Raw genomic sequence first — 26,658 nt, 5'->3', positions numbered from 1 at the left:
GAGAAGAGGAGAATGTTATTACCACGGGTGTAAAGCAGAGAGATTTACTGCTACTTAGTGTGCATGAGACGAGAATGACTGAATGCAATTCCATTTGTAGTTTTCTTTCTTCACAGTAGAAATGTTAGGGGTAAGTGAAGACCAAAATGAAAATGCTTACGTAGCAGCCATCCTGCTCTGGAAGGATGTTTCTTCATTGGGTGCCTGACTAAGCCAAGAAATCTGGGAAATGCAAGGAGTTGGGTACTTTGGGGAAGGCATTTGTGCTGGTTGTCTCATAGTGGCCAGTAAATTTATTCCATGGTGCTGTTTACTCCTGCGGTCAAACCACCTCATTGTGTAACATTGCTGCTACAAGAGGACATACAAGGACATGAAGCGTTCCCAGAGTGCAGCTCTGTAAGGAATAGTGAATGTCCCTTCAGTTAGGGTAGGGGTTCTCAACCTTTCTCTTTCTGAGGCCCCCCCAACATGCTTTAAAAATTCCACGGCCCAGCTGTGCCCCAACAACCGTTTTTCTGCATATAAAAGCCAGGACCAGTGTTTAGGAGGTAGCAAGGAGGACAACTGCTTGTGGCCCCACACCACAGGGGGCCCCATGAAGTTAAGTTGCTCACTCTTCAGATTCAGCCCCTGGCGGTGGGACATGGGGCCCCAGGCTTCAGCCTCATGTGTTGGGGCTTCAGCTTTCTGCCCTGGGCCACAGCAAGTCGAATACCAGCCCTGCTTGGTAGACCCCCTGAAACCTGCTCGTGGCCCTCCAGGGAACCCCGGACCCTGGTTGAGAACCACTGAGTTAGGGGACAATCCAGTCATTGATGTTCAGCATGAGGACTTGACTGGTCACTGATGAGCTCCCCAGGGAGGGTGGGGAGAAATTCACACCCAAAGGCCACAGAGTGGCAGCATTGATATCCTACAGAGGCTTTTCCACCCGGATAACAGTATTAGGCCCTGCGGCCCCATCTATGGGGTGAAGGCAAAGGACTGTAAGGTAGCTGTAGATTTTCTGGCTTGGTCCCATGCTTGGCTCAACTGTGTCTGCCTCCGAATGCGCTCTGCACACTTCTCCACAAAGAGGCCCCATGGAGCTGAGATCTATGCCATGTAGAGGGTATGCACCTCTTGTATGGCTTCCCCAGATCTTCACCCTCCCACCTCTGGCAGTGGGACTGCTTGGGTTCTGCTGTCTGGGGAATCTTGGCACCTAGACACCTCAGGGTGGGATTTGGCCCATACACATGCTCTCATAAAGTGAACTGAAACTGACTATTCACAAACCGTTATAAAAGAGTAAAGGGTGAAAATGTGTTTCAGCGGAGTCCAGCTATACCCCCTCACTACCCCTAAATTAAACTTTCTTTACAAAAATTATATACCTGTAAGAAATACTCCTCTAAACGTTAGAAAGACTAGAAATGAATAAATAATTGGACCAGCCAATTCCTAGTACCACATAATCCACTCCAGTACCTGATCTGTAGAACCAAGCCAGCCTTAACCTTTCCCCCTTGTTATGTTTTGTAATGGAAATGGATATATACTGTTTATTATCTATAGTGTATTAATAATCTTTAGTTACAATTTGAAAAGGAATATAGTCCCAGGGTACATTATTTAAGAGTTCTATGTATTTTCTCAGTGTGATGTACTGATAGAAAAGGACAGAGTTAGAGTGATTGATCTTTGTGATGTTATTTAATATGTTGATGTTGAAACATGGCTGTGTAAGTGTGTATAGACCTTACAAGTTTTGTATTGTCCACTTTATTAAATATATTGTGTAGGAACTAGCAAATATTGTGGGTTTGTTTGTAGTGAATAATGAAGTGTATATTAATGTCATAGTATATTACTAAGGATATATAGGAGATGCTCAGACATTTCTTTTTAATGAGACGTTATTAATCAAGAATCTGTGCTATATATATTTCATGCACTATTGCTTTATTCAATAAAATACAGACTCACTAAAATGGTGAAAATTAGTGAACAAAATAAACAAAAATGATAACTTAAGGATATAAAGCATCTCAAAATGTAATGTATTCTTTTTTGTCAATTGGAGTTTCGTTTTATGTGTATACTTCATACAGTAGAAGTAAACGCGTTGTAGTTTATTTTTCAAGAATGACATTTCAGCAATATAGAATTTGCTACATCATCTCTTGAGTCTTTCAAAAGAAAGGGATAGGCCACTAATTTTTTGTACAGTTAGCAAAGTGCTTATTACTGAGGGTCTATCACATAGTAAATAAACTTTTAGTTTAACGATTGGTGTTTATACCTTTAGCCACGTGTCCTAGGATACATAAAGGGCTTGATTTTCCCGACTTCCACAGGGTAAATCAGAAGTATTGCCACTGAAGTTAGCGTAAAACTGTTATCAGTGAGAAAAGAAATAGGCCTGCTGTCCCCTATTGAAAGGGGCATTTTCACAGACCCAGGAAGATATGCTGTACTTCTTGATATGACGTTGATTAAAATGGTCTTTAAACACATGGTTAAGTCTGTGCAGGTGAAGTGTCTGAGTTCTGGATCGTCGTCAACTATTTATCAATGTCTGGTGTTGTGAATGTTAGTGTTGCTATGGCTCTGTAATCCATGTTAAAAAAAACCCACAAAGTATATTTTAGCCATAATGTAGTATGAGTTTTATTGGTGTAACTGAATGTGCAGTATGTCATCTGATGCAGAGTGCGCCATGAGCAGTATCCATGTTTACTGAATATGTTGGAAAATAATCAGTGGGAGACCAGGCTAAGAAGAACCCTGTAGACTTTTTTCATTTTTATTTTTAAAAGTAATATTTGCATATATTTTTATTTTGGTGTTTTTGCTGGGCAGGGCGGGGGGACACTGATCTGTTATCAAGAGTGTGCAGCTGATATATCCAGGTCCCGAATGCCCACAATTCCCGCTGAAAGATGTGCCATGGTCTGCAAGTCGTACATGTGCTATTAAAGAGCAAGAACTTGTGCATTCATTTGTTATAAGTTGCACAAAAAAAATCTGCCATTGTAAATAAAATAAATAAATAAATGCCATATTTCTATTATCTGCAATTAGCAACATTCAAAACATTATCAACAGTATGTCTATACTGCAATTAAAAACCTTGGGCTTGTGTGGCTTGGACTAAGGGGCTGTTTAATTGCAGTGTAGACATTTGGGCTTGGGCTAGAGCCCAGGCTCTGGGACTCTGTGGGAGGGGAGGGTCCCAGAGCTCGGGCTGCAGCCTGAGCCCAAATGTTTATGCTGCAATTAAACAGTCCTTTAGCCTGAGCCCTGTGAGCCCAAGTCAGCCGTGGGTGTCTAATTGCAGAGTAGACATACCCAGTGAGACCCTGGTTCAGGACAGCACTTAAGTACATCCCTACACACAACAGCATTTAAGCATATGCTTAATTTTAAGTCTGAGTTAAGAATGTGCTTAAGTGCTGTCCCAAGCAGGGATGCTTTTCTGAATCGCTACCTATGTAGAATCTTACTCTAATCGATTGTTATAGGAAAAAATGGTGGCACAGAAGAGAGCATCCTCATGCATATATTTAACTCTCCATCTCCTCATCCCTTATTCTTCTTTACTGTCCTGTACTATCAAAACTGGGCTAGTTAATGAAGACAACCAGTTAAAGGGACATATTAATTTTATAGAACAAGAAATCTGGTTACAAAAAGAGCTGAAAGTGTATATTTACACAAGTTGGCTGCCTATGTTCTCCAAAACCTCCATAAACTCACCTTAAGAAGAGTATTGGGAAGTGTGCTTTTGTTTGGGTTACTATGATAAGTCCTACATTCTAATATTAATTGTTAGGTCATCGTAACAATGGTGCTCTGTGTTATGCAGAGTCTTCTAATGTAGTCTTGCTTTTTGTTAATCCATCTTTGTTCCCTCAGATTATAGTTCTGACTGGGGAGGAAGAGTGAGTTTAAGGTTTTATTAATAGATTCCACAATAACATATTCATTATTAGGAGGAGGAGATGGTCTTGCGGTCAAAGCACTGGACCATCAGGTTTTCAGGAGAACACAGTTCATTTCTGGATGTTACCATCAGACCTGAGACACAGAGGGTCTGAATATTACCACAGACTCTCTGTGCCTTTCTTCCTCCTAATAATTTCCCCTTGTGAAGATAAATTGATATGGTAAGGCACTAATAACCTGTGCTGGCAGGTGCTACAGAAGAACCTAAAACAAGTGTACTTCGATGATAATTATTGATTCAGGTGGGAGTTTGAACCCAGCCCACTTTAGCACAAGTAAATTGCCAGCATGAAGAAGATTTACAAGCCCAGTTCAGCTAGGTGGGACAATATTCAAGAATATGCTGCCAATATATTTTAAATTAAACAGCATTTCCATGGGACTAACTGATTATTCTTAAAGTTGCAAAACAAAACATCTACCCAACCCCAGTTTTCCTTAATTTCTGGTTTGTTTACCCTTAACAGCACTATTTTTGTACTGCAGTTCCAGAGAGTAGAAAGTACTTTCTTGTTCTGTTTCCAGTAGCTGCAAACAAGTGTACATTCAGGCCAGGGGTACTGCATGCACAATATCCATCCATAGCTGAAGTTCAAACACACAACATTTTTTTGTAAATGTGTTTTGGCTCATTTTACCATGGCTAGCCCTTTGCAGACTGGGCCCTGGAGGTTTCATGCAAGTCTAGGATATGTGAGCTGGGTTAAGCTGACTATCCTATTCTGAATGGATGCAGTTTCAAAAGAGAGGACACAGCCTGAATGAGCTATCTCATCTCTACAGGGGGTCCTTCAAGGTCAGGATTAAGGCACATTGATGGGAAAGCGTGAAGAAACTTGCATTGCTGCGGTGTGGTACTTTTTCTGTGGACTTCGGTCTCCAGGATTGTCTACATGGCACCTTTCATGTGTAGTAAATTCACTGAAATTTTATGAACCTTCCTCCTACACAGACAGACACACAGAGTCTTACTTGTTGTGGGGTTCCATGTAAATACCATTCCACAGTACGATTACAGAACAACTTCTGTGGGGTTTTGTGTGTAGAATTAAAAAAACACTAAGCAAAGTGCAGTAAGATATTATTTACACCACCGATTTCCCGATCGTACTTTCTCTTTAACATTTGGGGACTGATTGTACAGTATCATACTGCCAACTGTCACTAACGACTGGCTTAGTGTTTCAGTCTTGCATGATTGGCTGCAGGCTGCTTTCCACTAAGTCCCTTACCCATGAAGAGAGAGCTCTTCAATCTAGTAAACAGCTGCATGGTATTACAGTGATGCATACCACATATTCCTGAGCTTCCAAATGCTTGTGCAATGAACTCTGTTCCAACGGACGACTGAGCTGTATAATTTCTAGTAGCAGAGAACTTCTCAATTAGAAATTTAACACACCAGAAATAAATAAGTAGTAGTCACCTGCATATATATATATTTAACATTTAGAAACACACTGGAAGTCCATCCATCCACCATGTAGCATCTTACCAGGACTCATAAACTACTATTTTCCCTATTGTAAATCTAGCTTTAATTGGTAAAGCAAGAGACAGAGATTACTGTTGTCACTTATTCTTAAGGGAGGGGATAAAACAGTATTGTGAAAGGGCACATAAGAGAACCAAAATAGATCAATATTTATTTTGCTGCAGAAGCCAACATGATTGCCCTTCTGTTTTTCTCTCACTGGGTCTCTGAATTCATTGCTTTCACTTCTAGTAAAGTCATAAGGCTGTTTAGTAGCTGTTGTATCGGGGCCCTCAGGAGCACAGGTAGGAATTGATTTATTTTTAAATTAAGTTTTAGGTTGTTGAGTCCGATTTTATGCAATTGGTGGAAGTTCTCCCCCTTTCAGAAGGCCCTCCATGTCATGGAAGCCCTGTTGTACTCCTGCATGGCAGTGGAAGGAGTATTTGGTGGGTAGGCAGTAGGAACCTCCACTAAAGCATCTGATAACCTTGCAGAGGGTGAGGGAGACGGGGAGCGTTGCATCCACACTTACAAGGATCCATGCACAGAAGCCTGGCCAGGTGGGTGTGGAGTGACAGTGGACACTGTTGCGCCCCATTAACTCAAATTGTGTCTTCAGATTGTGGGATTAGTTTAGTCTCTAACCCCTGGTACATTACCCACCTGTAGCCTTTTTACTGGGGTTCTGTAAGCGGAGTGGTGAATTTCACCCTCTGTAGTTCTTGTTGTTTGCTCCTTTGGCCAAGTGGAAAGCCAGTATTCTGGACCATTTTGCGGTGATTGCGTTAGGATGAGAAATCGGTGGCACAGAGTTAGAGTAATCCTTGGTCTCTTCTGTTTTAGCTACAGAAATATACACGTTAGAGATCTGTTTCCCTGAACTGCAGTAGGAACTTACATCACCCGGGCTTCTGTAGAAATCCCAAGACAGACACTCCAGCCTTGTGCCCAAGAAATCATAAAATCATAGAAGTGTAGGATAGGAAGGGACTTCATGTCCCCTGCATGGGTGTCCCTCCAGCTCTGCTTTATTTTTGGGGTCACACTGATTCTGCTCACTCTCACAGCTTGGAACCAATACCTAGCCCCTGCTTTTGGAATCTAATTAGTGCCCCGTTAGCACCACTCTCTCCCTCAGACAGGCTTGTTCTCTGGCTTCCTGCATCAACCCCCTACTTTGTGTCCAGCTTTTTTATTACAAAAGAGTCTCAGTTGTGTCTGCTCTTAGGCATGCCCCTTTATTTTATTCAGTGATTTACCTAGTATCCAACACTCTTGAGGGCAGGCGTTAGCACCTTTCAGCAGACATGACAAGAGTGTGTTTCAGTCTCCCCTGACTGATTTTGATGTCTGATTCTGTATCTGTATACATGCAGTCAGAGACATGCAATGGGATCACGAAACAAATAAAATTTGTTGAGGTTCATCAGTGTGGCAAAGCCCAAAAGGATGTGGCCTCTTTTCAAATTGAGTGCCACCTGAATCAACCTCTGGTGAGGTGCTTAAGATAAACTGAATCTACAATCAGACTATGCCCATCACTGGCAATCTTGTTATGCCACTGAGTAGCACAGAGTAAATCAGCTTTGACTTTGGCCTGCCTTCACATCTTTAGTCTGCATATCAACCTTCATGTTATTTAGACAATGTTAGTGTGTTAATATTTATCTAACCTAAGGCATGACTAAGGTGTCTGAGACATGCGAGAGCCTAATGATGAATAGCAGTGAAGTGTTCACTTACTCAGAATTTAGGCTGCTCTGTAAATTAGACTTCTTGGACATTTTTCATCTTTTTGACAAACTGACCACATTATTATTATTTAATTTCATATTCTAGCAAAGTGTTAATAAGTTTGACCATGCAAAATTTTTTGTATCTTGAGAAATTGCCTGTTTGGAGGTGAGGTATTTGTATATAATTAGGCTTGAAAGGATTAGATTTTGATTGGTAAATGTTGGTAACATTGATTTCATTGTACATTCACAAACCAACAAAAATATTTCCGTCAAAAATAATAGAAATTTACAGATCGGCAAAGTAAGAAAAGTGCTGCTTGAGAACTTCCTAGAGTTTGATTTAAGGTTATTGACTTTGTATATTTTGATGTGTGATCTTGGCCATTTGTGTTTTAACGGTTATAAAGCTTTAACTTTTTGAATCTCAACATCTACCATCATTAAATAATTGTCTGACCCCCTTGTAGCGATGCTGGTTCTGGCGGGACCCAACTGAGAGTGACAATTCAGGACAAATTGCTTAAAGCCTGGCAGTTACAGCCCAAGGCTGGGATTTTTCCACCTCTAAGGCAAACCAAACCAGACAGACAGAGAGGACTTTGGTTTTACCCCACTGTCTAACCACAAGTCACACAAGCAATTCCCTTAGACACTCCAGTTTCCCAGTATCCCCACCAGTGCCACTCGTTACGGGGACGAATGGTTATGAAAACCAATACCCCAGTGAAAGAAAAAAGGTTCTCTCGATCCCAAAGGACCAAGCCCCAGATCCAGGTCAATATACAAATCAGATCTTACCCACAAATCACATTGTTGCCAATCCTTTAGAATCTAAAATCTAAAGGTTTATTCATAAATGGAAAAAGATATAGAAGAGAGCTAGAATTGGTTAAATGGAATCAATTACATACAGTAATGGCAAAGTTCTTGGTTCAGGCTTGCAGCGATACAATAAACTGCAGGTTCAAATCAAGTCTCTGGAGTACAAACATCCACAGCTGGGATGGGTCATCAGTCCTTTGTTCAAAGCTTCAGTGTAGCAAAGTTCCTCCCGAGGTATGAAGCAGGATTGAAGACAAGATGGAGGAGCTGCAGCAGCTTTTTATATTCTCTTGCCATGTGGTCTTTCTTTCTTTGTCCCACAGACAAGCTATCCATCACATGGCCTGGAAATACTTCAGAGTTCTGTCCGTAGGCATGTCCCTGTATACCTTGCTGAGTCCCAAGGCGTGTCTGCCTTCTCTCAATGGGTCAGTTGTATAGCTGATGGCCCTTAATGGGCCATCAAGCAGGCTAGGCAGAGCTGACACCAACTTGTCTGGGGTGTCGCGGCTGCGAGCTCCTGCTGCTGGTAAGAGGGTAGGGAGCGGGGGGTTGGGTAAGGGAGCAGGGAGTCCTGGGGGGCAGTCAGGGAGCAGGGGGCGGTTGGATGGGGAGGAGGTACTTGGCGGGGGGGGGGGGGTCAGGGGATGGGGAACAGGGAGGGTTGGGAGTGGAAGTCCCAGGGGGCCTGTCATGGGGCAGGGGTGTGGATAGGGGTCTGGAGGGCAGTCAGGGGACAGGGAGCAGGGGGGGCTGGATAAGGGGGTGGGATCCCAGGGGGTAGTTAGGGGCGGGGGGTCCTGGGCGGCGGTGGTCAGGGGACAAGGAGCAGAGGGGGGTTGAATAGGGGGTGGAAGTCCCGGGGGGCTGTCAGGGGACATGGAGCAGGGGGGTTGGATAGGGGTGGGAGGTTCTGAGGGGGGCAGTCAGGGGGTGGGAAGTGGGAGGGGACAGATAGGGGACAGGGGCCAGGCTGTTTGGGGACGCACAGCCTTCCCTACCCTGCCCTTCATACAGTTGCACAACCCCAATGTGGCTTTCGGGCCAAAAAGTTTGCCCACTCCTGGTATAGAGCCAATACTTATAACTTTAAATACAAAAATGATCCATGCATACAGATAGCATAATCATAACCAGCAAAACATAACCTTGTCTTAGACACCTTATTTGACCCCCTTTATACAAGATTTGGTGCCACTACAGGACCTTGGAAGCAAGGAGTATTCTCACCTGAATTCCACCCAAAGCTTGCACACAGCAGGACTAGCATGCAAGGGGGAGAATGCAACCCCTGAAGGTGAGCTTCCCCTCCTCCCTGAAGCACAATACATCCCCCCGGTACGACCCTGCATAACCCACATAGAGGCCAGTGCCTTAAAGAGACAATGAAATCTATCTTTAAGATCCCATATCTAAGGCGCAGCATGGGTGAAAACACTAAAGTGCTTAAGCGAGATGTGCACTAACAGCTATTAAAGGCTGCTGTTGAACAAAGATGGAGGATGATGTTGCCATAGAATACTTACTTATGTTCTTATGTACTAGATCTCAGAGGCAGGATGGCACTAAAAGGTGAAGGGCCTTGAAGATGAGTACAGAGGTGTTTTGTTTATTGTGATGGGGAAGTGGGAGCCCATGGAGGGGCACTATCAGGGGTGGCATCTCAGAGCAACAAGTCAGGAAGATGATTCTAGCAGCAGTGTTTTGAACTGACTTGAGTGGGGCAAGGAAGGAGGAGGCAAGGCCAGAACGAAGGAAATGACAGTAGCTGTGGTATGAGATGATGAGGGCTTGGACAAGAGCATGTTCTGTGGCAAGAGGTGACAGGATTTACATACAGGCTGGAAGGGTGTCAAGAGGGCCGAGTCAAAGATTATGCCCAGATTACGGGCCTGTGTCACAGGGAGGATAATGGCTGAAATCTTCTGTTTATCCATACTGCAGGGCACAAACTTCCACACGTTGCCCTTCTAGTGTGTCTCAGATTCAACTTGCAGGAACACTTCATGGTGGTGCATACAATAAGTTCAGTCTTGATGCCTGTTCAGTCATTGTTGTCTCTGCTGAGGTTGTCAGTCATGGCAGAGCCTTTTCTGATGTGGGCACTTGTCCAGTGGGAACTGGACTGAGATCAGCAAAAAACCAGCAACAGAAGATAATTTTTTGGTTATGTCTGACCTGAGTTGGATTTATACTGGCAACCTAGAAGTAAAGGATTCTGTGTGGCATCTGCAATCCCTGAGCTATCTAGCCTCTGCACAACACGCAGCTCAAAGCTTGCTTATTTGCATTTACTTATTTATGATTCTCATTCTAAGTTTGCTGAGTGCTATTCTTAATGAATGGAAAGCAAAATACGAGAACAGAATGAAGGGTAAAGATCTGATGACAACTCATGGGATCACCTTACATTCTGTTAATAATAGGCACACAGAACTGATACTAGTTGTTTGGGTACGCAGGAAAATGGGTAAAAGAATTCTTAGCTTATAATACTGTGCAGAAAAATAACTCTTTGAGGACCAAGTCCTGATCCATTTGAAAATAATAGGTTAGGTTCTGCTCTTAATTAAGATGGGCTGAATGTGGAGTAACTTAACTAATTTCAATGGAGTTACTTTGGCTGTACACTGGCGTCACTGAAAAGAGAATTTGGCCCAATGGGAGTTTGTCATTGACTTCACTGGATTCAACCATAATCAGTAAAGAAATGTCCTGTACCCTTTTATTGTTTTCTGAACTTTTTAAAATGAAAACATTGTTTCATTAAAGCCACAAGTCTTCTGTGTATTTATAGATCTCAGACAGTGGAATTCTAAACAGCAACAAGTGCAGGGGCAGGTTGCAGCCCAAACATTTGAGCAGACCACACTGCAGCCTGCTCCTTCGTGGCTGACTCAACACATACTGAGTCTCTTCCAATTTCTGCTCTTGAACCACCAGCAGTTACAGGCATTTTAGTTGCACTTTGATTGTGGTCAGTTTTGGGCCTGAAGAACGGTGGACAGATCTGTTTGTCTATCGGTATTCATAGCTCACCAATCATCACAATATCTAGGTGTTGTGTATATAACTTAAAAAGCACCTCTTAAACTATGGGAAAATTCATACCTGAGCTTCAAGACTCAGGCCTGTCTCAGTTCAGTTTAATCAAACCTTAATGCTAGCAGAAATTTAAGAAGGGAGGTTTAACCTCCATGCTTCAGTACTTAAGCCATCTCTAACTATTAGAGGTCAGGTTGAGACCTAATGTGGGGGAGCAGATTATCCCACATTTGCCTACTGTGGGGTCCTTTCACTTTCCTCTGAAGTAGCTGGTACTGGTCACTATTGGAGATATGATACTGGACTAGATGGATCTTGGTTCTGATCCAGCATGGCAATTCCTATGTTCCAAATCCAAACACTCCTAAACTTGGGAGAGGTTCAGGTCTGAAATTTACTGCTCAGCCCCATCTCTAACTACGACTTAGATTTCTACAGTAAATACTTGATATGTAAACAAATCTCCTAAATTCTAAAGCAGATGACTGATGCAGCTCTGACCTGAGAAAGTTGATGTATAAATAAGAATATAAGAAACAGGCAGCTGTTGTTTTCCACCGCTTGTATTTTGACTTGGTTTAATTTGTTTTTGGTTGCATGACTCTCAGAAAGCTAACTGAGAAGGTAGAAATGATTGAGTCTGCTGCTTACAGTTTCTCGGATCAAAATGTGTTGCCATTAAATTTGTTCCTTTTATTTTTTTGCTCAGAATATATCTCACTGATTTCTTTCATGACTAGCACACAACATTCTTTTGATCATCACATATAAATGTTTAATCTTTGTTTCTGTTATGCGTGCAGATGAAAAGTCTGTATTAATGTTGTGCTTTCTTTCAGGGGCTGGTGTTTTTTTCCTTTCTTGTGCCGAAGGAGAGCAGATCAGCTTTCTGTTCGACTGTATCGTTCGTGGCATCTCCCCGACGAAAGGCCCTTTTGGGTTGCGTCCAGTCCTACCAGGTTAATATAGGAAGTATAGAGTAACCGTGCAAAGTAGGAACTTGCCATGTCTAGCACTTATTGCTCAGATTGGAATTACAGCTTGCAGACACTTGCTGGGCATGGACAGTGCAAAGTGATTTTCATTCTGAAATGTCACATTACAGATTTATCAGTTGAATGTCCCAGATTCCCTTGCTGCTCTAGCTCATTCATATTTCTGCTGCTGCTGGCCTTTGCCTGGTCTTATCTAACTGTACCAAAATATAATATTCTGAATAGGGATGGGCCCAAACCAAATCTGCGGTTTGAATAGTCCCAGTTTGAACCTAGATCCATATCTAAATCAAGCTGCTGGTTGTAATGTTGAAAATTTTGCTGAGCCAAACCCCTAGAATACTAATTTTGGGGCTAGATGACCTCTCAAGCCCATTCCAAAGCCCGCTGAAATCATTGGAAAAACTCCCAATGAACTTCTAGTGCTTTGGATCAGGCCCGTTCATCCTGATCTCAATCTTGCAGTTCAGGCTCTTCTCTGGTGAGTAAGGATTAAATTCCTTTTTCTGTTTTGTGGTATATGCGGCATGCACTGTAATGTTCAGAGAGAAATTAGATGTGATCTTGCAGGAGGTCTATCACCTTTTGGTTTTAGTAGGTGAGGAAATGTAATACGCAGTTAGGAGGAGTATGTCAAGCAGGGCAGGAAGGTGGGAGATGAGCTTGTAGAACAATAGCTGGGCAGTGTCTGTGGTGAAGGAGGAAACTTTTAAAATGGTGGAGGAGGGGGCTTTCACATTTTTAGCAAATGTTTGCACTTCCATAGTTAGGGGTATTTAATGGCTTTCATGATAAGAATAATTTTACAGGATTTTTATCATTGCTGTAAACATGCAAGCAAACCAATCTCTTGTGTTGAAATGTGATATAAAAGATTTACAGTAGAACCTCAGAGTTGCAAACATGAGTTACCACACACCTCAGTTGGAACCAGATGTACGCAATCAGACAGCAGCAGAGAGAGAGAGACACACACAGCATTTTTCTTCTGCATAGTAAAGTTTCAAAGCTGTATTAAGTCAATGTTGTAAACTTTTGAAAGAACAGTCATAACATTTTTTTCAGGGTTACGAACATTTCAGATTTCAGAGTAGCAGCCGTGTTAGTCTGTATTCGCAAAAAGAAAAGGAGTACTTGTGGCACCTTAGAGACTAACCACTTTATTTGAGCATAAGCTTCCGATGAAGTGAGCTGTAGCTCACGAAAGCTTATGCTCAAATAAATTGGTTAGTCTCTAAGGTGCCACAAGTACTCCTTTTCTTTTTGCGAATATTTCAGAGTTACAAACAAGCTCCATTCCCGAGGTGTTTGTAACTCTGAGGTTCTCCTGTAGTTTGGATGTGAAATTTTTGGAAAGATAGAAAAAACCTCTCAGTTCTACCACTTTAAAATTAGATGCATATTGTATACAGCACTTGATTAATCTTTTGCTTCCTTGAAATCAATGCTTCTATGCTACTGTAAATAAAACCAGTGAGAGAAAGGCAAATCAGGCTCATAACAGCTCACTAATTTTATATGCTGTTTTTTGCATTTATAATGTAAACATTAATTCATTTAAAAAATGCCAAACAGTTAATTCATAATTAAGTCTTTTTGACATGTACAAAAGTGGTTGGGATGTTCAGATTTATAATTTTGTCAGTTAGGGTATACTCAGAAAATTGTAATTTACATAAAGACTTTTATTATGGACAGGCAAAAACAAATTATTTAATTACATACAAACTTATTTGGTCTCCAAAAGAGGTTCAATTCGATAAAGAATTATGACAATGGGCTACTAAAGAAAGAAACCTTAATTCTAACTTTTGAGTGCTTGACTTTTGCAAATTTAATATTCTTTTAACATTTTTTTTATATAATTTCCTTTTTTTTAAAAAAAAAAATTAAAAGTTATAAACAAAAATTCCATCATGTAGAACTATGATGACCCTATTTTCTGGCCACCTCTCCTGGCTCCAGTTTCTAACCCTTCTACCCCTTGAGCTCCAGCGCCTGTTCCCTAACCCTGCACCTCTTCCTATGCCTCATGTTGCTTCTCATACCCCTCTGCATTCCAGTTAGGCTGTTTCCTCCTTCTCCACCATGTTGCCTTGGGGAGCACTAAGAGTACAAGAAAGATGATTTCCCTGTTCTCGATTCCTGTGCCTGGTGTCAGAGCAGTCCCTAGCTGCCTGGAACAGCAACTGCAGGAAGGCCTGGGTCAACTATGCTCAATGTAGTTGGAGTCTTCAGAGAATTTAGCTGTCAAACTCTAACAAGTCGCTACTGAGCATGTGTGAACTGCTGTATTTTCAGAGGCTGATAACTGATAAGACAGGTATAGCTTCTCAACAAAGTGGTTGTAAGAATTTTTTTTTAACATGGGCGAAGCAACCTCTTTTCCCCTAATCTCATTCTTGGAAACAGCTTAACCATTTTATCTGAAACTTTACAAAATAATCCAAACAAATTATTGATAATCATTAAGATCCAAATTGAGGCAAACATCTGGGATAGTAAATTCCAACCTGAATTGTTTAAGTTGGGCAAATTTATCAGCAACTGAAAACTGGTTCTTATAATGGAAACTGCCACTACCTGTGCCGCCTATAATAAATTTTGAGACAAATTGTGCCCTCTGTTAGTCCAGATTGATCATAACCTGCCCCACTGGAGTCACACTAACTTCAGGGGAGTTTTTTAGATTTATAGTAGTGTAACAGGGAGCAGAATTTGGCCCTGTGTTGGCTTTGTACAGTATATTAGGATTTTACATGTCTAGGAGCCAATTCTGCATTAGTTGCATGCCCAAATCTCCCTTTGGCTTTAATGGGAGTTTTCGGTGTGCAAGGAATACATACGAGACCCATATTGGAACAGATTTGAAAGAGGTAATCCAATAGGTTGAGTAAATAATAGTTTTCCCCCGCTAGTTTTTTATTGTCTAGAAAGTACAGAACAGCAGCTACCGTTGTCTGTTGTCTAGAGTGTTGTTCATACTCTTCTTTGAGAGAATAAAATGTGCAGCTACAAGACGTGAACTAGACGCAAAACGAGAAAGCAGGAATAATCAGGGTCTCTAATGACAGACAGGAGCTTATGAGAACTGGGAGAAGTATTTTACCCATGTCATAGCATTGCAGAATTGATTTGGGTGCGTTTACAGCTTATTTGGCTGTTTTGTCTTCTACTGAAGCATCAGAATTGGCTACTCCTTATGCAGGCAGCCAGAACTGAGGATTGCAAAGCATATGTATCTGTGAACGATGGGGTACTTTTTTCATTAAGCTAATACAAATCAAAGAATTATAATATAAAAACCACCAGTGAAATGATCAAAACCGACAAGAGACAGTGTGATGCGTTGTCTGTTGTTCTTGCTGTTAAACTCCCCCACCGACCCACACAGAGCACTAGGGAATGTGTCAGCTCCTCCTGTATGCTCTGCAGCAGTGGTTCACTAATAAACATTATTCTTAGAGCTGGCCATATTCCTGCTGATAAAGATGTTGGGCAGACAGAGGGAAACAAAAGTACATAGATCTCTTGAGGCACTTGAAACGTGTCAGAATGGGGGACGGTGACAGAAACGCTCTCAATTTTTTCTTTTTTTTCCCCTGAAGATTGAATGTGGTTATAGAAAATTGTCGCTTTGTTGACTAATCGATTCAGACACTGCCATTGCAGCTCATCCTGCTGCCAAACTCCCCCTTTAATTAAAAGGGCCAGACCCTCACATGGTGTAAATGGTGTAGTCCCATTGAAGCCAATAGGGCTACACTGGATTGCGCTAGTTAGGGATCCATAAAGGGGGGGGGGGGTCAACTTTTTTCTGCAGGGCACTTTTTTGATATTTTTAGTGGCCTGCTACCTCCCAAAACTTGGGCGTAATTGTACTTTGGTATAAAAAATCCTCTGTGGATATAGATATGTATGTATTCTTCCCTTTGTTCTCTAACTATCTGTTGTTTCAGGATTTATACTATATCAATCACTCTGGATGCCTAAGCATCTGTGGGCCGTTTTTCTGTCTTTTCCCTGATTTTCCTAGCTTTCCACTGTCATCATTCCTGTACAGAAATCAAATTGTGATCTACCATTCTTATATCTTCACCTCCCACATCAACACTTCAGCTAATATATCCATCTAATGTTCCAAAAAATGCACCTATAGATTTTTCTACAGCTTCATCGTCAGCCGCAGCCAATATATGGTTTTAAAATTTATTCTCCCACCTATGAACTTTGAATGCTTCACAGATACATGTAATATTGTCATAGTAGATTGGAAAATGTACATGGCTGTAATCAGTAGTGAATGGCAGAACAATATACGGACGACTGTATGTGGACATATGGAAAGTAAATTAAAAAAAGGTGACCTGACTAGCTTGTATTATTGTGAGAGGCATATCTTTGCATGCGACTGCATTTCAGACTTGTGTTTATCAGGTGCCATTCAAAAGTTTAAGACGTGTGTTAAAATGACACAACCTATCCTAACTTCGTTATAGTGCTGGAGATTCATGTGCAGACTAGTTTTCCTTATCAAGTATTCTATTACACAGAATGTACTGTATTACTTGAAAAGGTCAGGTTGCCAGCAGCTGCATACTGTATCTGGCAAGAGTATCAAAATCCACCCAGTCTGTTGAAAGGAATATGTTAAATAGATAAATCAGCCCTGCACTTTAGCTAACTAGATCTAAACTTCCTTGTAGTGGATTATACTCAGAAATACTCAAGTTATTAATATTACTTACATTTACATTAATTAATGCAAAGTCATGTTAATACATTCTTTCTTGGGGCTTTATTTATGAAATCTTCTGAATGACGTAATTTGGTTGGTTTAGAAATTTATGTATGAACTAGAATTTCTCTCCACAATTTGCTGATGGATTTTGAATTTTTGCCTTTGACCACCCCTCTCTGACTACTTGGAACTTAGAGACATGCCTCCTTGACAGCTTCAAGAAGGAAAAGGGTCCGTAATGTTTGCTTAATGTAACAAAGGTGTTTTTGCGAAGAGAGAGAGAATTTAGTGCAGTGAAAGGAGTCAGATTGAATTTTCCACTATCCACAGAAATGGTATAGACTGGGGAAGCAGCAAGTCAGCTTCCCCAAGCTTCCTTCCAGTATGTCTATGGATAGGAGGAAGTGATGATGTACACCTCTCGTAGCCTTTTATGTGCAAAGTTCACAGAGCATCTTTGCTAAGTGGTGCTCTGTCATTATTAAATATTAACACTAAGAAACTGTAGGGGCACAGGGGAAAAGTATAAATTGGAAAACTAGCATATTCTCTTGTTTTTATTCACAATAGTGATAATTTGTCTAATTAAAAAAACATCCAGTTTCCAAAGGTGGTGGCCTTAATTGCATGCATAACTGGGCACATAGCTACGCAAACGTGGCCATTATATGTTTAGGTGCATACTTGTTTGCTCAAATGCAGGATTTGCACGGGTAGTTTAGGTATTCAGTTTTGAAAAGTATAGTTCAGTTGTGTAGAAAATGTAATGAACTTTTGGTACAAAAGTATTTTCCTGATCCATGTTTTCTTTTCTAATATGCATACTTTAAGAAATCTGGTGTATATGAAAGTTGTTCTACATTTGAATAACCACCGTGATGCTTTGGAATGGATCATTCAAACAAATACACACATCTCTGTAATAATTAACCCATTATACATCAATCCAAAATAAAATTTAGAAGGAAAAGATGTGATAGTTCACATTTATTATTAATTATTATTACATACAGTATTGTTGATGGAGCAACATGTGAGCATTAAAGACACAACCCCAGCCATGAAGATGTTACAGTCAAACAGCTTGATCCTGCAGCATTTTAAATTGCAGCAGCATCCCCAGGCTGCCCTATAACTGGAATGTCTGCAGTGCTACGGCCCCATTTCAGCATGCCCTTGGTACACTTACTGTGTCAGGGATCGTGAGTGATGATGTGCATGGGCTTATGGTTGTTAGCTTTATGGCTGTTGTCCACGGTGCCTGTGCTGAGGGAATCCTCCTTCAATCAGACATGGAGCTTCTTAGGTCCCATTTACACTCTCTGTCCCTTTTTACATGGTGTAAAGGGGCTGAACCAGGTGTAAGATCACCCTACACTTGTAACAGCAAGGATCTGACTGACACATGCAAAGGAAGGAAATGCAGAGATTAAGGCTGCTGCTCCATCCTTGACTGATTTTTGTAAAACGATGTAACATAACACAGTAATACATTTTTATGGCACCTATAATGCAAGGACATCTCAAAAAGTTACGGATACATCTTTTATGGATCAAAATAAATGACTAATTTTAAAATAATTGATTTTATTAAGGCTTTTGACACAGTGCCACATGACCTAAGCAAACTAGGGAAATGTGGTCTAAATAAAATTACTATAAAGGGTGTGCATATCTGCTTGAAAGGCCACAGTCAAAGAGTAGCTATCAATGGTTCCCATAGCTGGTAGGGTCCAGCAGGAGTCAGTCCTGGGTCCAGTACTCCTCAATATTTTCATTAATGACTTGGATAATGGGGTGGAGAGTATGCTTATAACATTTGCAGATGACACCAAGCTGTGAGGCATTGCAAACACTTTGGAGGAGAGGGTTAGAAGTCAAAACAACCTTGATAAATTGGAGAATTAGTCTGAAATCAACAAAATAAAAAATTCAGTAGAGACAAGTGCAAAGTACTGAAGTTAGGAAGGAAAAATCAAATGCATAACGGGGAGTAACTGTCTCGGTAGTAATACAGCTGAAAAGGATCTGGGGGTTATAGTGGATCACAAATTGAATCCTGGAATAGGCTTCCAAGGGAGTTTGTGGAATCCCCATCTTTGGAGGTTTTTAAGACCAGGTTGGACAAACACCTCTCAAGGATGGTCTAGGTTTACTTGGTCCCACCTCAGTGCAGGGAGCTGGACTAGATGACCTCTTGAGGTCCCTGGCAATCCTACATTTCTGTGATTCTACATAGTGCTCATTCCATGCTCTTGGAGCTTTTAAATACATGAATAAAATGTCACAGTATGAAAGTATTCAAAATATCCCACAATGGACTGCTCAGCTGGTTCTAATGAATACCCACCAACGCTCATGATAAAAATAAAATCCCTCCATCATAGGTATCTCAGGCAATTCAACCTTCACATAACCCCCTGCTAATTGACCAGGAAAGTAGGGCCAGGGGAAGATTTCAGCAGCTGATGCGCAGCTTTCGTTACACAAGGGGATCCATTTCTGTTTGGAAATGATGAAGTATTTTTCTTAATTTGAATGTTTGCATGAATCTAAGTGCTTAGATACTATGGGCTCAGGTGTATGGAAAACCTGGTTGGGGGGGTGAGAGAGAGAGAGTGTTAGTGTTCGTGAAATGATTCTCTGGCTCTAATAACTCTAATAAGATGTTGCGTGGGAAGATGCTGTAAAAACTTCCTCAGACAGCTATGTCCAGACCGGTCATCCTATCGCTGTCCTGGGATTCTCTGGAGCAGAGACTGCCTGTCATGGCAAGTTATGACACATTGTTTAGTGGTTTTGTATTGTGCACAAATGGGGTGTAGGATGACACCACCAACCCGTTTTGACTTGTGACCTAAACCAGTATTTTTAAAAAAACAAACAAACAATTCTCCAGAGATCAGAAGCTTTAATACACTTTAACCCACGTTTCCTCCTAGCCCATCTTAATCAGTTCTTTCATATAGATTCAGTCTGGTTTTGTTCACTCACTCACTATACGAGTCTTGCACTTGAAGTGCTTTGTAAAACTTATCTCTGCTGAACTACATTCCCTTTTGGATGTGAGAGCACTTGAATAGAGACAGCAGAAGAAACCACAGCATGAAGAGCATGCCAAAATGGAGGGGCGTTACAGCTAACAGCTCTGCACCCTCAGGTCGTGGACAGATACAAACAGCAATTTGCAACCTGGTATACAAAGAGCCAACTCCTCGTTTAAATATGTCTGAGTTGAGCCATGAGGATTGATGGAGAAATCTTGCAATTTACACTAGCAAGGTTCCCACTGTACGCAACTGGAGTTTTGCTTAAGTAAGGATGTGCAGGATTTGGTCCTAATCAATGCCCAAAATGGGTTGGGTTGCAGGGGGATGAGGGTGGGGTCACAGACCCAGCCTCCAAAAAAAAAAAAAAAAGTCTTTGGCAATGCCTCTGAGACATGTCACTAGCAAAGAGGGTTATAAAGTCAGTGGGCCTCAGGATGGCCTGGAGTTGTGAAATGGGAGTGACGCTGACTTTGTTCCAGTCATGATCATTGATAGATCCAGCATTTCTTTGAGAACACTTTAAGCCCTGTCCCTTGCAGAGCAGCTTTAATGTTCAATATAAGTATCTATAACTAATACCTAGTATACCCAATTCATTCTGTCAGTGGGAACCAGGCTACTGATCTGCAGAAATGAAAAGCCCACCTAGATGGGGAGGAAAGCTAAAGAGTGCGCCGTGACTGTAACCTCTTCTCCACTAAAGGGCTTAGGGCCAGCTGATGCAGCCCAGAAAGTCAGTGGTGAGGGTCAGGGCAAGGGATCTGTGAGATATTTTGATTGAGCTCATTCAAGTACTTAAAAGGTTGTTACAAGGAGGGGAATAAAAATTGTTGTCCTTAACCTCTGAGGATAGGACAAGAAGCAATGGACTTCAATTGCAACAGGGGTGGTTTAGGTTAGACATTAGGAAAAACTTCCTGGCCTGGTGGTTAAACACTGGAATAAATTGCCCAGGGAGGTTGTGAAATCTCCATCACTGGAGATTTTTAAGAGCAGGTTAAACAAACACTTGTCAGGGATGGTCTAGAAGATAATACTTGATCCTGCCATGAGTGCAGCGGACTGGACTAGACGATCTCTCCAGGTCCCTTCCAGTCGTACGTCTATGATCTCCTGGATGTCCTTGGCTGGTCCTATACAAACCTGGCTGAATTGCTAAGCCTACTGTCTCCAAAGGTGGCCAGCAATAGCTGTCACATGGTTGTGAATGTCTCCATTGATGCATCTGCACTGTAGGAATGAACCAAGCCCAAGTCTCTGAGAATGGAGAAACACAATGTAAAAACATGGAAATCTTGGTTTCCACAGTTAGAAATTGTTCATAATCTCAACCAGCCCATGAACAGTAATGTATTTCTCTGTTTATCCTTCCTCTCTTGTTAAATCATTCCGTATATATTTGTTACAGATGCTGTGACTATCAGTGTGAGCAGGAATGTGGTAACTGCAGCTGTGCCAAAGCTAATCTGTATTGTGTCTCACATTTGCTTCTTTTCCTGTGTAATTATGAGACCAACTGAAACTTCTATGAGAATGAGTTAGCAGCCCATATACACTGCAGCTGTTAAACATGCCGCACATTTTTAAGATGTTTACAGTAATCTTGTCAAATTATTCTCAAGAATATAATAATGATTGCTACCAACATCTGGTTTTATCATGCGTGGCTGGAAAATGAAGCGATACAGAGAAGAATGGCATGTTTTCCGAGGAAGGTGTACACTCAAGTTTGTGAAGTGTTCAATACCTTCTCCCCCACCACAGGAGGTGGTGGGATCCTCTTTCATTGTGACATTTCATTGAGCTAGACTGGCTCTAGCCAGTAGAAAATATACTATAAGCATATAAGCAATAGTCCTTTATAGGCAAGGTCTAATTAACCTTTTCTCCGTCTAATTTTTACAAGGTTTTAAAAAAACATGTATGCTGGGAATCCTTTTAAATAGCTGGCCCAGATGACCTCTTGAAGTCCCTTCCAGCCTCGTATTTCTATTATTCTAACTTGTATGGTAGCAAAAATATTACTGTCTTTGAATTAGTTTATAAATCCACACCAGAAACTCTGAGTGAAAACCCAGCCCCCACTGAAGTTAATGGCAAAACTCCCATTGACTTCAGTGAGGCCAGGATTTCACCCTTAATTTTAAAGGTCACATACTCTCTTCTTAATCCCCCAGATCTAGGTTCTCATCTGGGCACTCAACTGCCCTTGATTCCAGTGCAGTACCTTTCAGGATCAGTCCCCTAGTTACTACTTTTGCTGACTTTAGGTTAGATCCTGAAAGGTACTGGGCACACAGAACTCCTGCTGATTGCTCAGTGCCTCTCCAGGTCAGGCTTAAAGGTCGCTTGTCCCATATCCTATCACCTTTTGGAGAGGGGAAATAACAAGATAAAAAGTTTGTCAGTGAGATTTTACTTAGGAAGGTAGCCTATGCAAACACATGACAAGGTTTGCTAAAGCCCTACAGTAGAAGATGCAGTATAACATTTTGTTGTTTTTCTCTCAGTAGTTTCACTGCCTTTTTCAAAAACTTACCCATTTGTTCCTTTCTTAAAGATCCAAGCGCAAATCCAGCCTACATGGAGGAGAGAGTGGCCCACGAAGCTTTGCAATTAGAAAAGCGTCTGAGCCTACTATCCCATTCAAGTCGCCAGGGCAGTGGAGGTAAGAAATGCCTACGATCAAGCTATGATACAAGTCTAGATTTTATTTCAATGGTCTTTTTCTTGAGGCTTTTGACATAAGAAAACCATAGCTTTTTAAAATATTGAGCCTTCCAAATGTATTGGACAAGGTCGCTCTCTTAGCTCTCTTTGCTTTAAGGGCATGATCAAAAGTCCACTGAAGTCTGTGGGACTATTTCTGTTGTCTTCAGTGGGTTTTGGATCAGGCTCCAGAGCCCCAAGTCAGGAAGGTACGTAAGCATGTGCATAACTTTAAGCGTATGAGTAGTCACATTGAAGTGAGCGGTCTCGTTGAAGTCAGATACGTGATTTAGTACCTTGCTGAATTAAGGCCTATGGCATGAAGTGACTTGCATAAGTCACACAGCAAATCTCTGGCAGGGTGAGGAACAGAACCCTGGTTTCCTGTCCTTTGACATTAAACCCTTCCTTTTTCTGGGTCTTTGGGAGCGTGTATGCATGTCAATCTTAAAGACATTTACATGTGGAGGCATAATTTGGTGCTTAGTGTTTCTAAATATACATTTACTTCCAAATATTTTTAAAAGCCAATAACCATTATAACTTTCTTTGTCCTCAGTAAAAATCTTCTTTGTAAATAGATTCACACGTTCCAGGGTGTATTTCTTGTGCTATGCTCTGGATTTATTGTTCTGATTTTTACTTATTATATACCTTCTGGTAATAAAACTAGATCTTCCCATCTGGAGCCAAAGAACATGAAAAACAACAGTCAAGAGTCAATGAACGTAGTGGGGAAAAAAAGGTTAGATTTAGGGGGCTATATTTTGATTTCCTTTGCATCCATGCAAATCCAAAGTGACACCACAGAGTCCAATGAGGGTACCATTGTAACTGAGAATAGAGTAAAGAAAAGGAGTACTTGTGGCACCTTAGAGACTAACCAATTTATTTGAGCATGAGCTTTCGTGAGCTACAGCTCACTTCATCGGATGCATATTGTGGAAAGTGTAGAAGATCTTTTTATATACACACAAAGCATGAAAAAATACCTCCTCCCACCCCACTCTCCTGCTGGTAATAGCTTCTCTAAAGTGACCACTCTCCTTACAATGTGTATGATAATCAAGGTGGGCCATTTCCAGCACAAATCCAGGGTTTAACACGAACGTCTGATGCACTCTGTTAATATGGCAGAACCAGCCCTCCCCTGAGACAGATAGAATTCCATGGTCCTCTCTGCTTATTTGTCCTTTCCTTGCTTTTAGTTTAATTATATTTTGAACATGGGTTGATCTAGTTTCTTTTATTCCAGGAGATGATAGAAGCCTGTCAAGTTCGTCTTCAGATACCAGCCACTCGGACGCTAGTGTTGGGAGTAGGTTAACAATTTGGCCTGAACAGTCTTCGGCCAGCACTTCTCAAGAGAGTCATGGACTGGTACCTGCAAAGGGCATTCATTTTGGGGAAGAAAAAACGCTTGCAGAAGGGGCACGTGGCACCACCAAACCACCTCCTAAGCCTCTTCGGTCTAGACAGCTACAGGAAATAGGTCGTCAGAGTTCTTCTGACAGTGGGATAGCTACTGGTAGTCACTCTTCTTACTCTGGAAGTTTCTCTTCCTATGCTGGGAGTCTGGATATTTGCCATGGTGATGAGTTTGGATCATTGCTTAGCCTGCCATTGAACCTTCCTTCAGATCAGAATTTATGTACTTGCCTGCACAGTGAACCCCAGAGGAGCTTGGGCTCAGAATATCAGGTTCCTAGCCCTGTCAGACATATTTATGACACACCCAGGAGTTTATTACAGGCAGCTGCTATAGACGTACAACACAAGAGTGCGGATTCCACCCAACCAAAGGACCAGGACCCAGCACCTCAAGGCATTAGTGACCCTAAGGTGCTGGTACCACACTCGGAAACACGGATGGCACCTGAGCAGAGCCAAGACAGGGGGAGGCATGCATCCTTACTCCCAGAAAGCACCAAAGACTCAAGTGATGAGACATATGTGGATTTTGTTTCGAGGTGGTCAGATGTAAAACCACAAGGACAGGTGTTAGACTCCAAAAGTAGTGAGCTGGCACCACCTAGTGGAGTCCCAGCTGACCCCTGTGAAATATATAGCCCCCACCCTGGGATGACAAGAGCTCTCTTTTCAGCTTGTCCGATCTGTGGTGGACTAAAGGTAAATACCTAATACTGAGCAGATGCTAACAAAGACTTAAGTACCGTATTTAACACCATTAATTTAAATGACGTAAGGATGTAAGAATAGTTGTGAATTGCAGCCTATTTCTTTTTGGGATAATGACATTTGTGCTGTTTTATGGGTATGTTGAAAGATTCAGTAGATGGCAACCTCTCCCCTCCTTAAAAACCATGTCTGGAACAGGAAAACATTGAAACATATAGACCATCAAGCATTGTCTTTCAGTGGACCAGATTCTTTCCTTGGATACACATGAGTGACTCCCATTGACTTCAGTAGAAATGTCACAGGCACATCGGAGGGTTGAGTTGTTCTGTGATAATTAATTTAGTACAAATGAGGATGTCTTGCTGTTGGTATTCCTTGAGTAGAGTGAAGGGAGGCTGAAAAGGATGGATGATATGCTAGGATAGCCATTTTTTAAAAATGCATATTTATTTTGACAGATAGTTGGTTTGTGCTCATGACCGTAGTATGTGAGCACCTCGTGTGCATGGGGAAGCCAGAATGGTGGAGCTTCTGACTGGTGAAGGAGAACATAAGAGCTACTATATTGGAACAGACTAGTGGTCCATCTGTATCATGACTCTAAGAGTGGCCTGTGTCAGATGCTTCAGAGAAGGTGCAAGAAACCCAGCAGTAGCTGGTTATGGGAGAGCCAGCTCTCAGGAAAAGTTCTTCCTAACCATCAATAGTTAGAGGCTGACTTAAGAACTGAGGCATGAGGGTTTGCATACTTTCCTACACTTTTGTTTATTTTAAAATATTTACTATTATGATTCTGGATATTCTTGTTATCCATATAAATGTCTAATCCCTTTTTGAATCCTATTAAATTCTTGGCCTCAGTGATATCTTGGTAATGAGTTCCACACGCTATTAATGCATTATGTGAAGAAAATATTTCCTTTTTCCGGTTTTTTAGAAGATTTTTTTGTGGTGTTTTTATTGTGGTTGCTAAACTGGAACAAGATAAAGCTGTGTTCATGTTGGTGAGGCACAGAAAACCTGGGAAAGAGAGAGAATGTAAAAAATTAGGAACTGAGGTATAAACTGAGAAATCAGGCAAAATTATCTCACTTAGAGAAACAGTTGTTAAATAAGAAAAGGAGTACTTGTGGCACCTTAGAGACTAACCAATTTATTTGAGCATGAGCTTTCGTGAGCTACAGCTCACTTCATCGGATTCCACAGTATGCATCCGATGAAGTGAGCTGTAGCTCACGAAAGCTCATGCTCAAATAAATTGGTTAGTCTCTAAGGTGCCACAAGTACTCCTTTTCTTTTTGCGAATACAGACTAACACGGCTGTTACTCTGAAACCTGTTGTTAAATAAGGTAATTTAAGTGTATAATTTTAAATGAGTATGTGGGAGAGAACAGGTTTTCAAATTCAGAAGAAGTTAATAAGCTTGTTGGGCTGTTGGCCTTTTCTTGTCCTGCAGCGCTCTATGTGCTTGTAGTGCAGTCTATTTTAAAGTCTCTGGGTACTAGAGGATGGTTTTGGCACTGTACGTCTTCAAAACTGTAAAGGACTGAAGTCACTACTTCCCCCTTTTCCAGTCCGCTCCCTGACTGGACGATTGATTCTAAATGCATTAGACCAGACATCATGTAGGAGGAAAACTGTGAGGCCACTGTACTTTCAGCCATTCTAACAGTAGGGAAATGTTGGAAAAGGTCTTATGCAGAATGGACGGTAATCTAGAAAATAAATAGTGACATGAGAAATGCTGCCCTCCCTTGAACTTGTTTTAGTACAGGATAAATATTTTTGCTTCTCTTCCCTGCCCATCTTAAAGAACTCTGAAAATATGCTTTATTGAATTATACAAATAACAATTGTGTTTTTGTTAAAAGTAATCAAAACCATTATAGCAAGATCAGTTATTTTAGAAACGACTACTGGACCCTGTCTGTGCCTTCTTTACAC

At 41.4% G+C, this 26,658-nt stretch overlaps 1 protein-coding gene across 1 annotated transcript in view; it reads left to right on the top strand.

The window, feature by feature from the left end:
* DOK7 (docking protein 7) overlaps window positions 1-26,658 on the top strand; it is a 160,207-nt gene that overhangs the window by 22,578 nt on the left and 110,971 nt on the right. Inside the window, exons 5-7 of the mRNA XM_074951771.1 lie at window positions 11,916-12,035; window positions 22,423-22,530; window positions 23,827-24,701. Of these exons, the coding sequence (XP_074807872.1) occupies window positions 11,916-12,035; window positions 22,423-22,530; window positions 23,827-24,701 (1,103 nt within the window). The remainder of the gene's footprint in view (window positions 1-11,915; window positions 12,036-22,422; window positions 22,531-23,826; window positions 24,702-26,658) is intronic.

This window comes from Natator depressus, chromosome 4 (genome assembly GCF_965152275.1).
Source record: "Natator depressus isolate rNatDep1 chromosome 4, rNatDep2.hap1, whole genome shotgun sequence".
NCBI classification, from domain to species: Eukaryota; Metazoa; Chordata; order Testudines; family Cheloniidae; genus Natator; species Natator depressus.
Note: the sequence above shows the minus strand (reverse complement) of the source record. Positions and strands in the feature narration are given on the sequence as shown.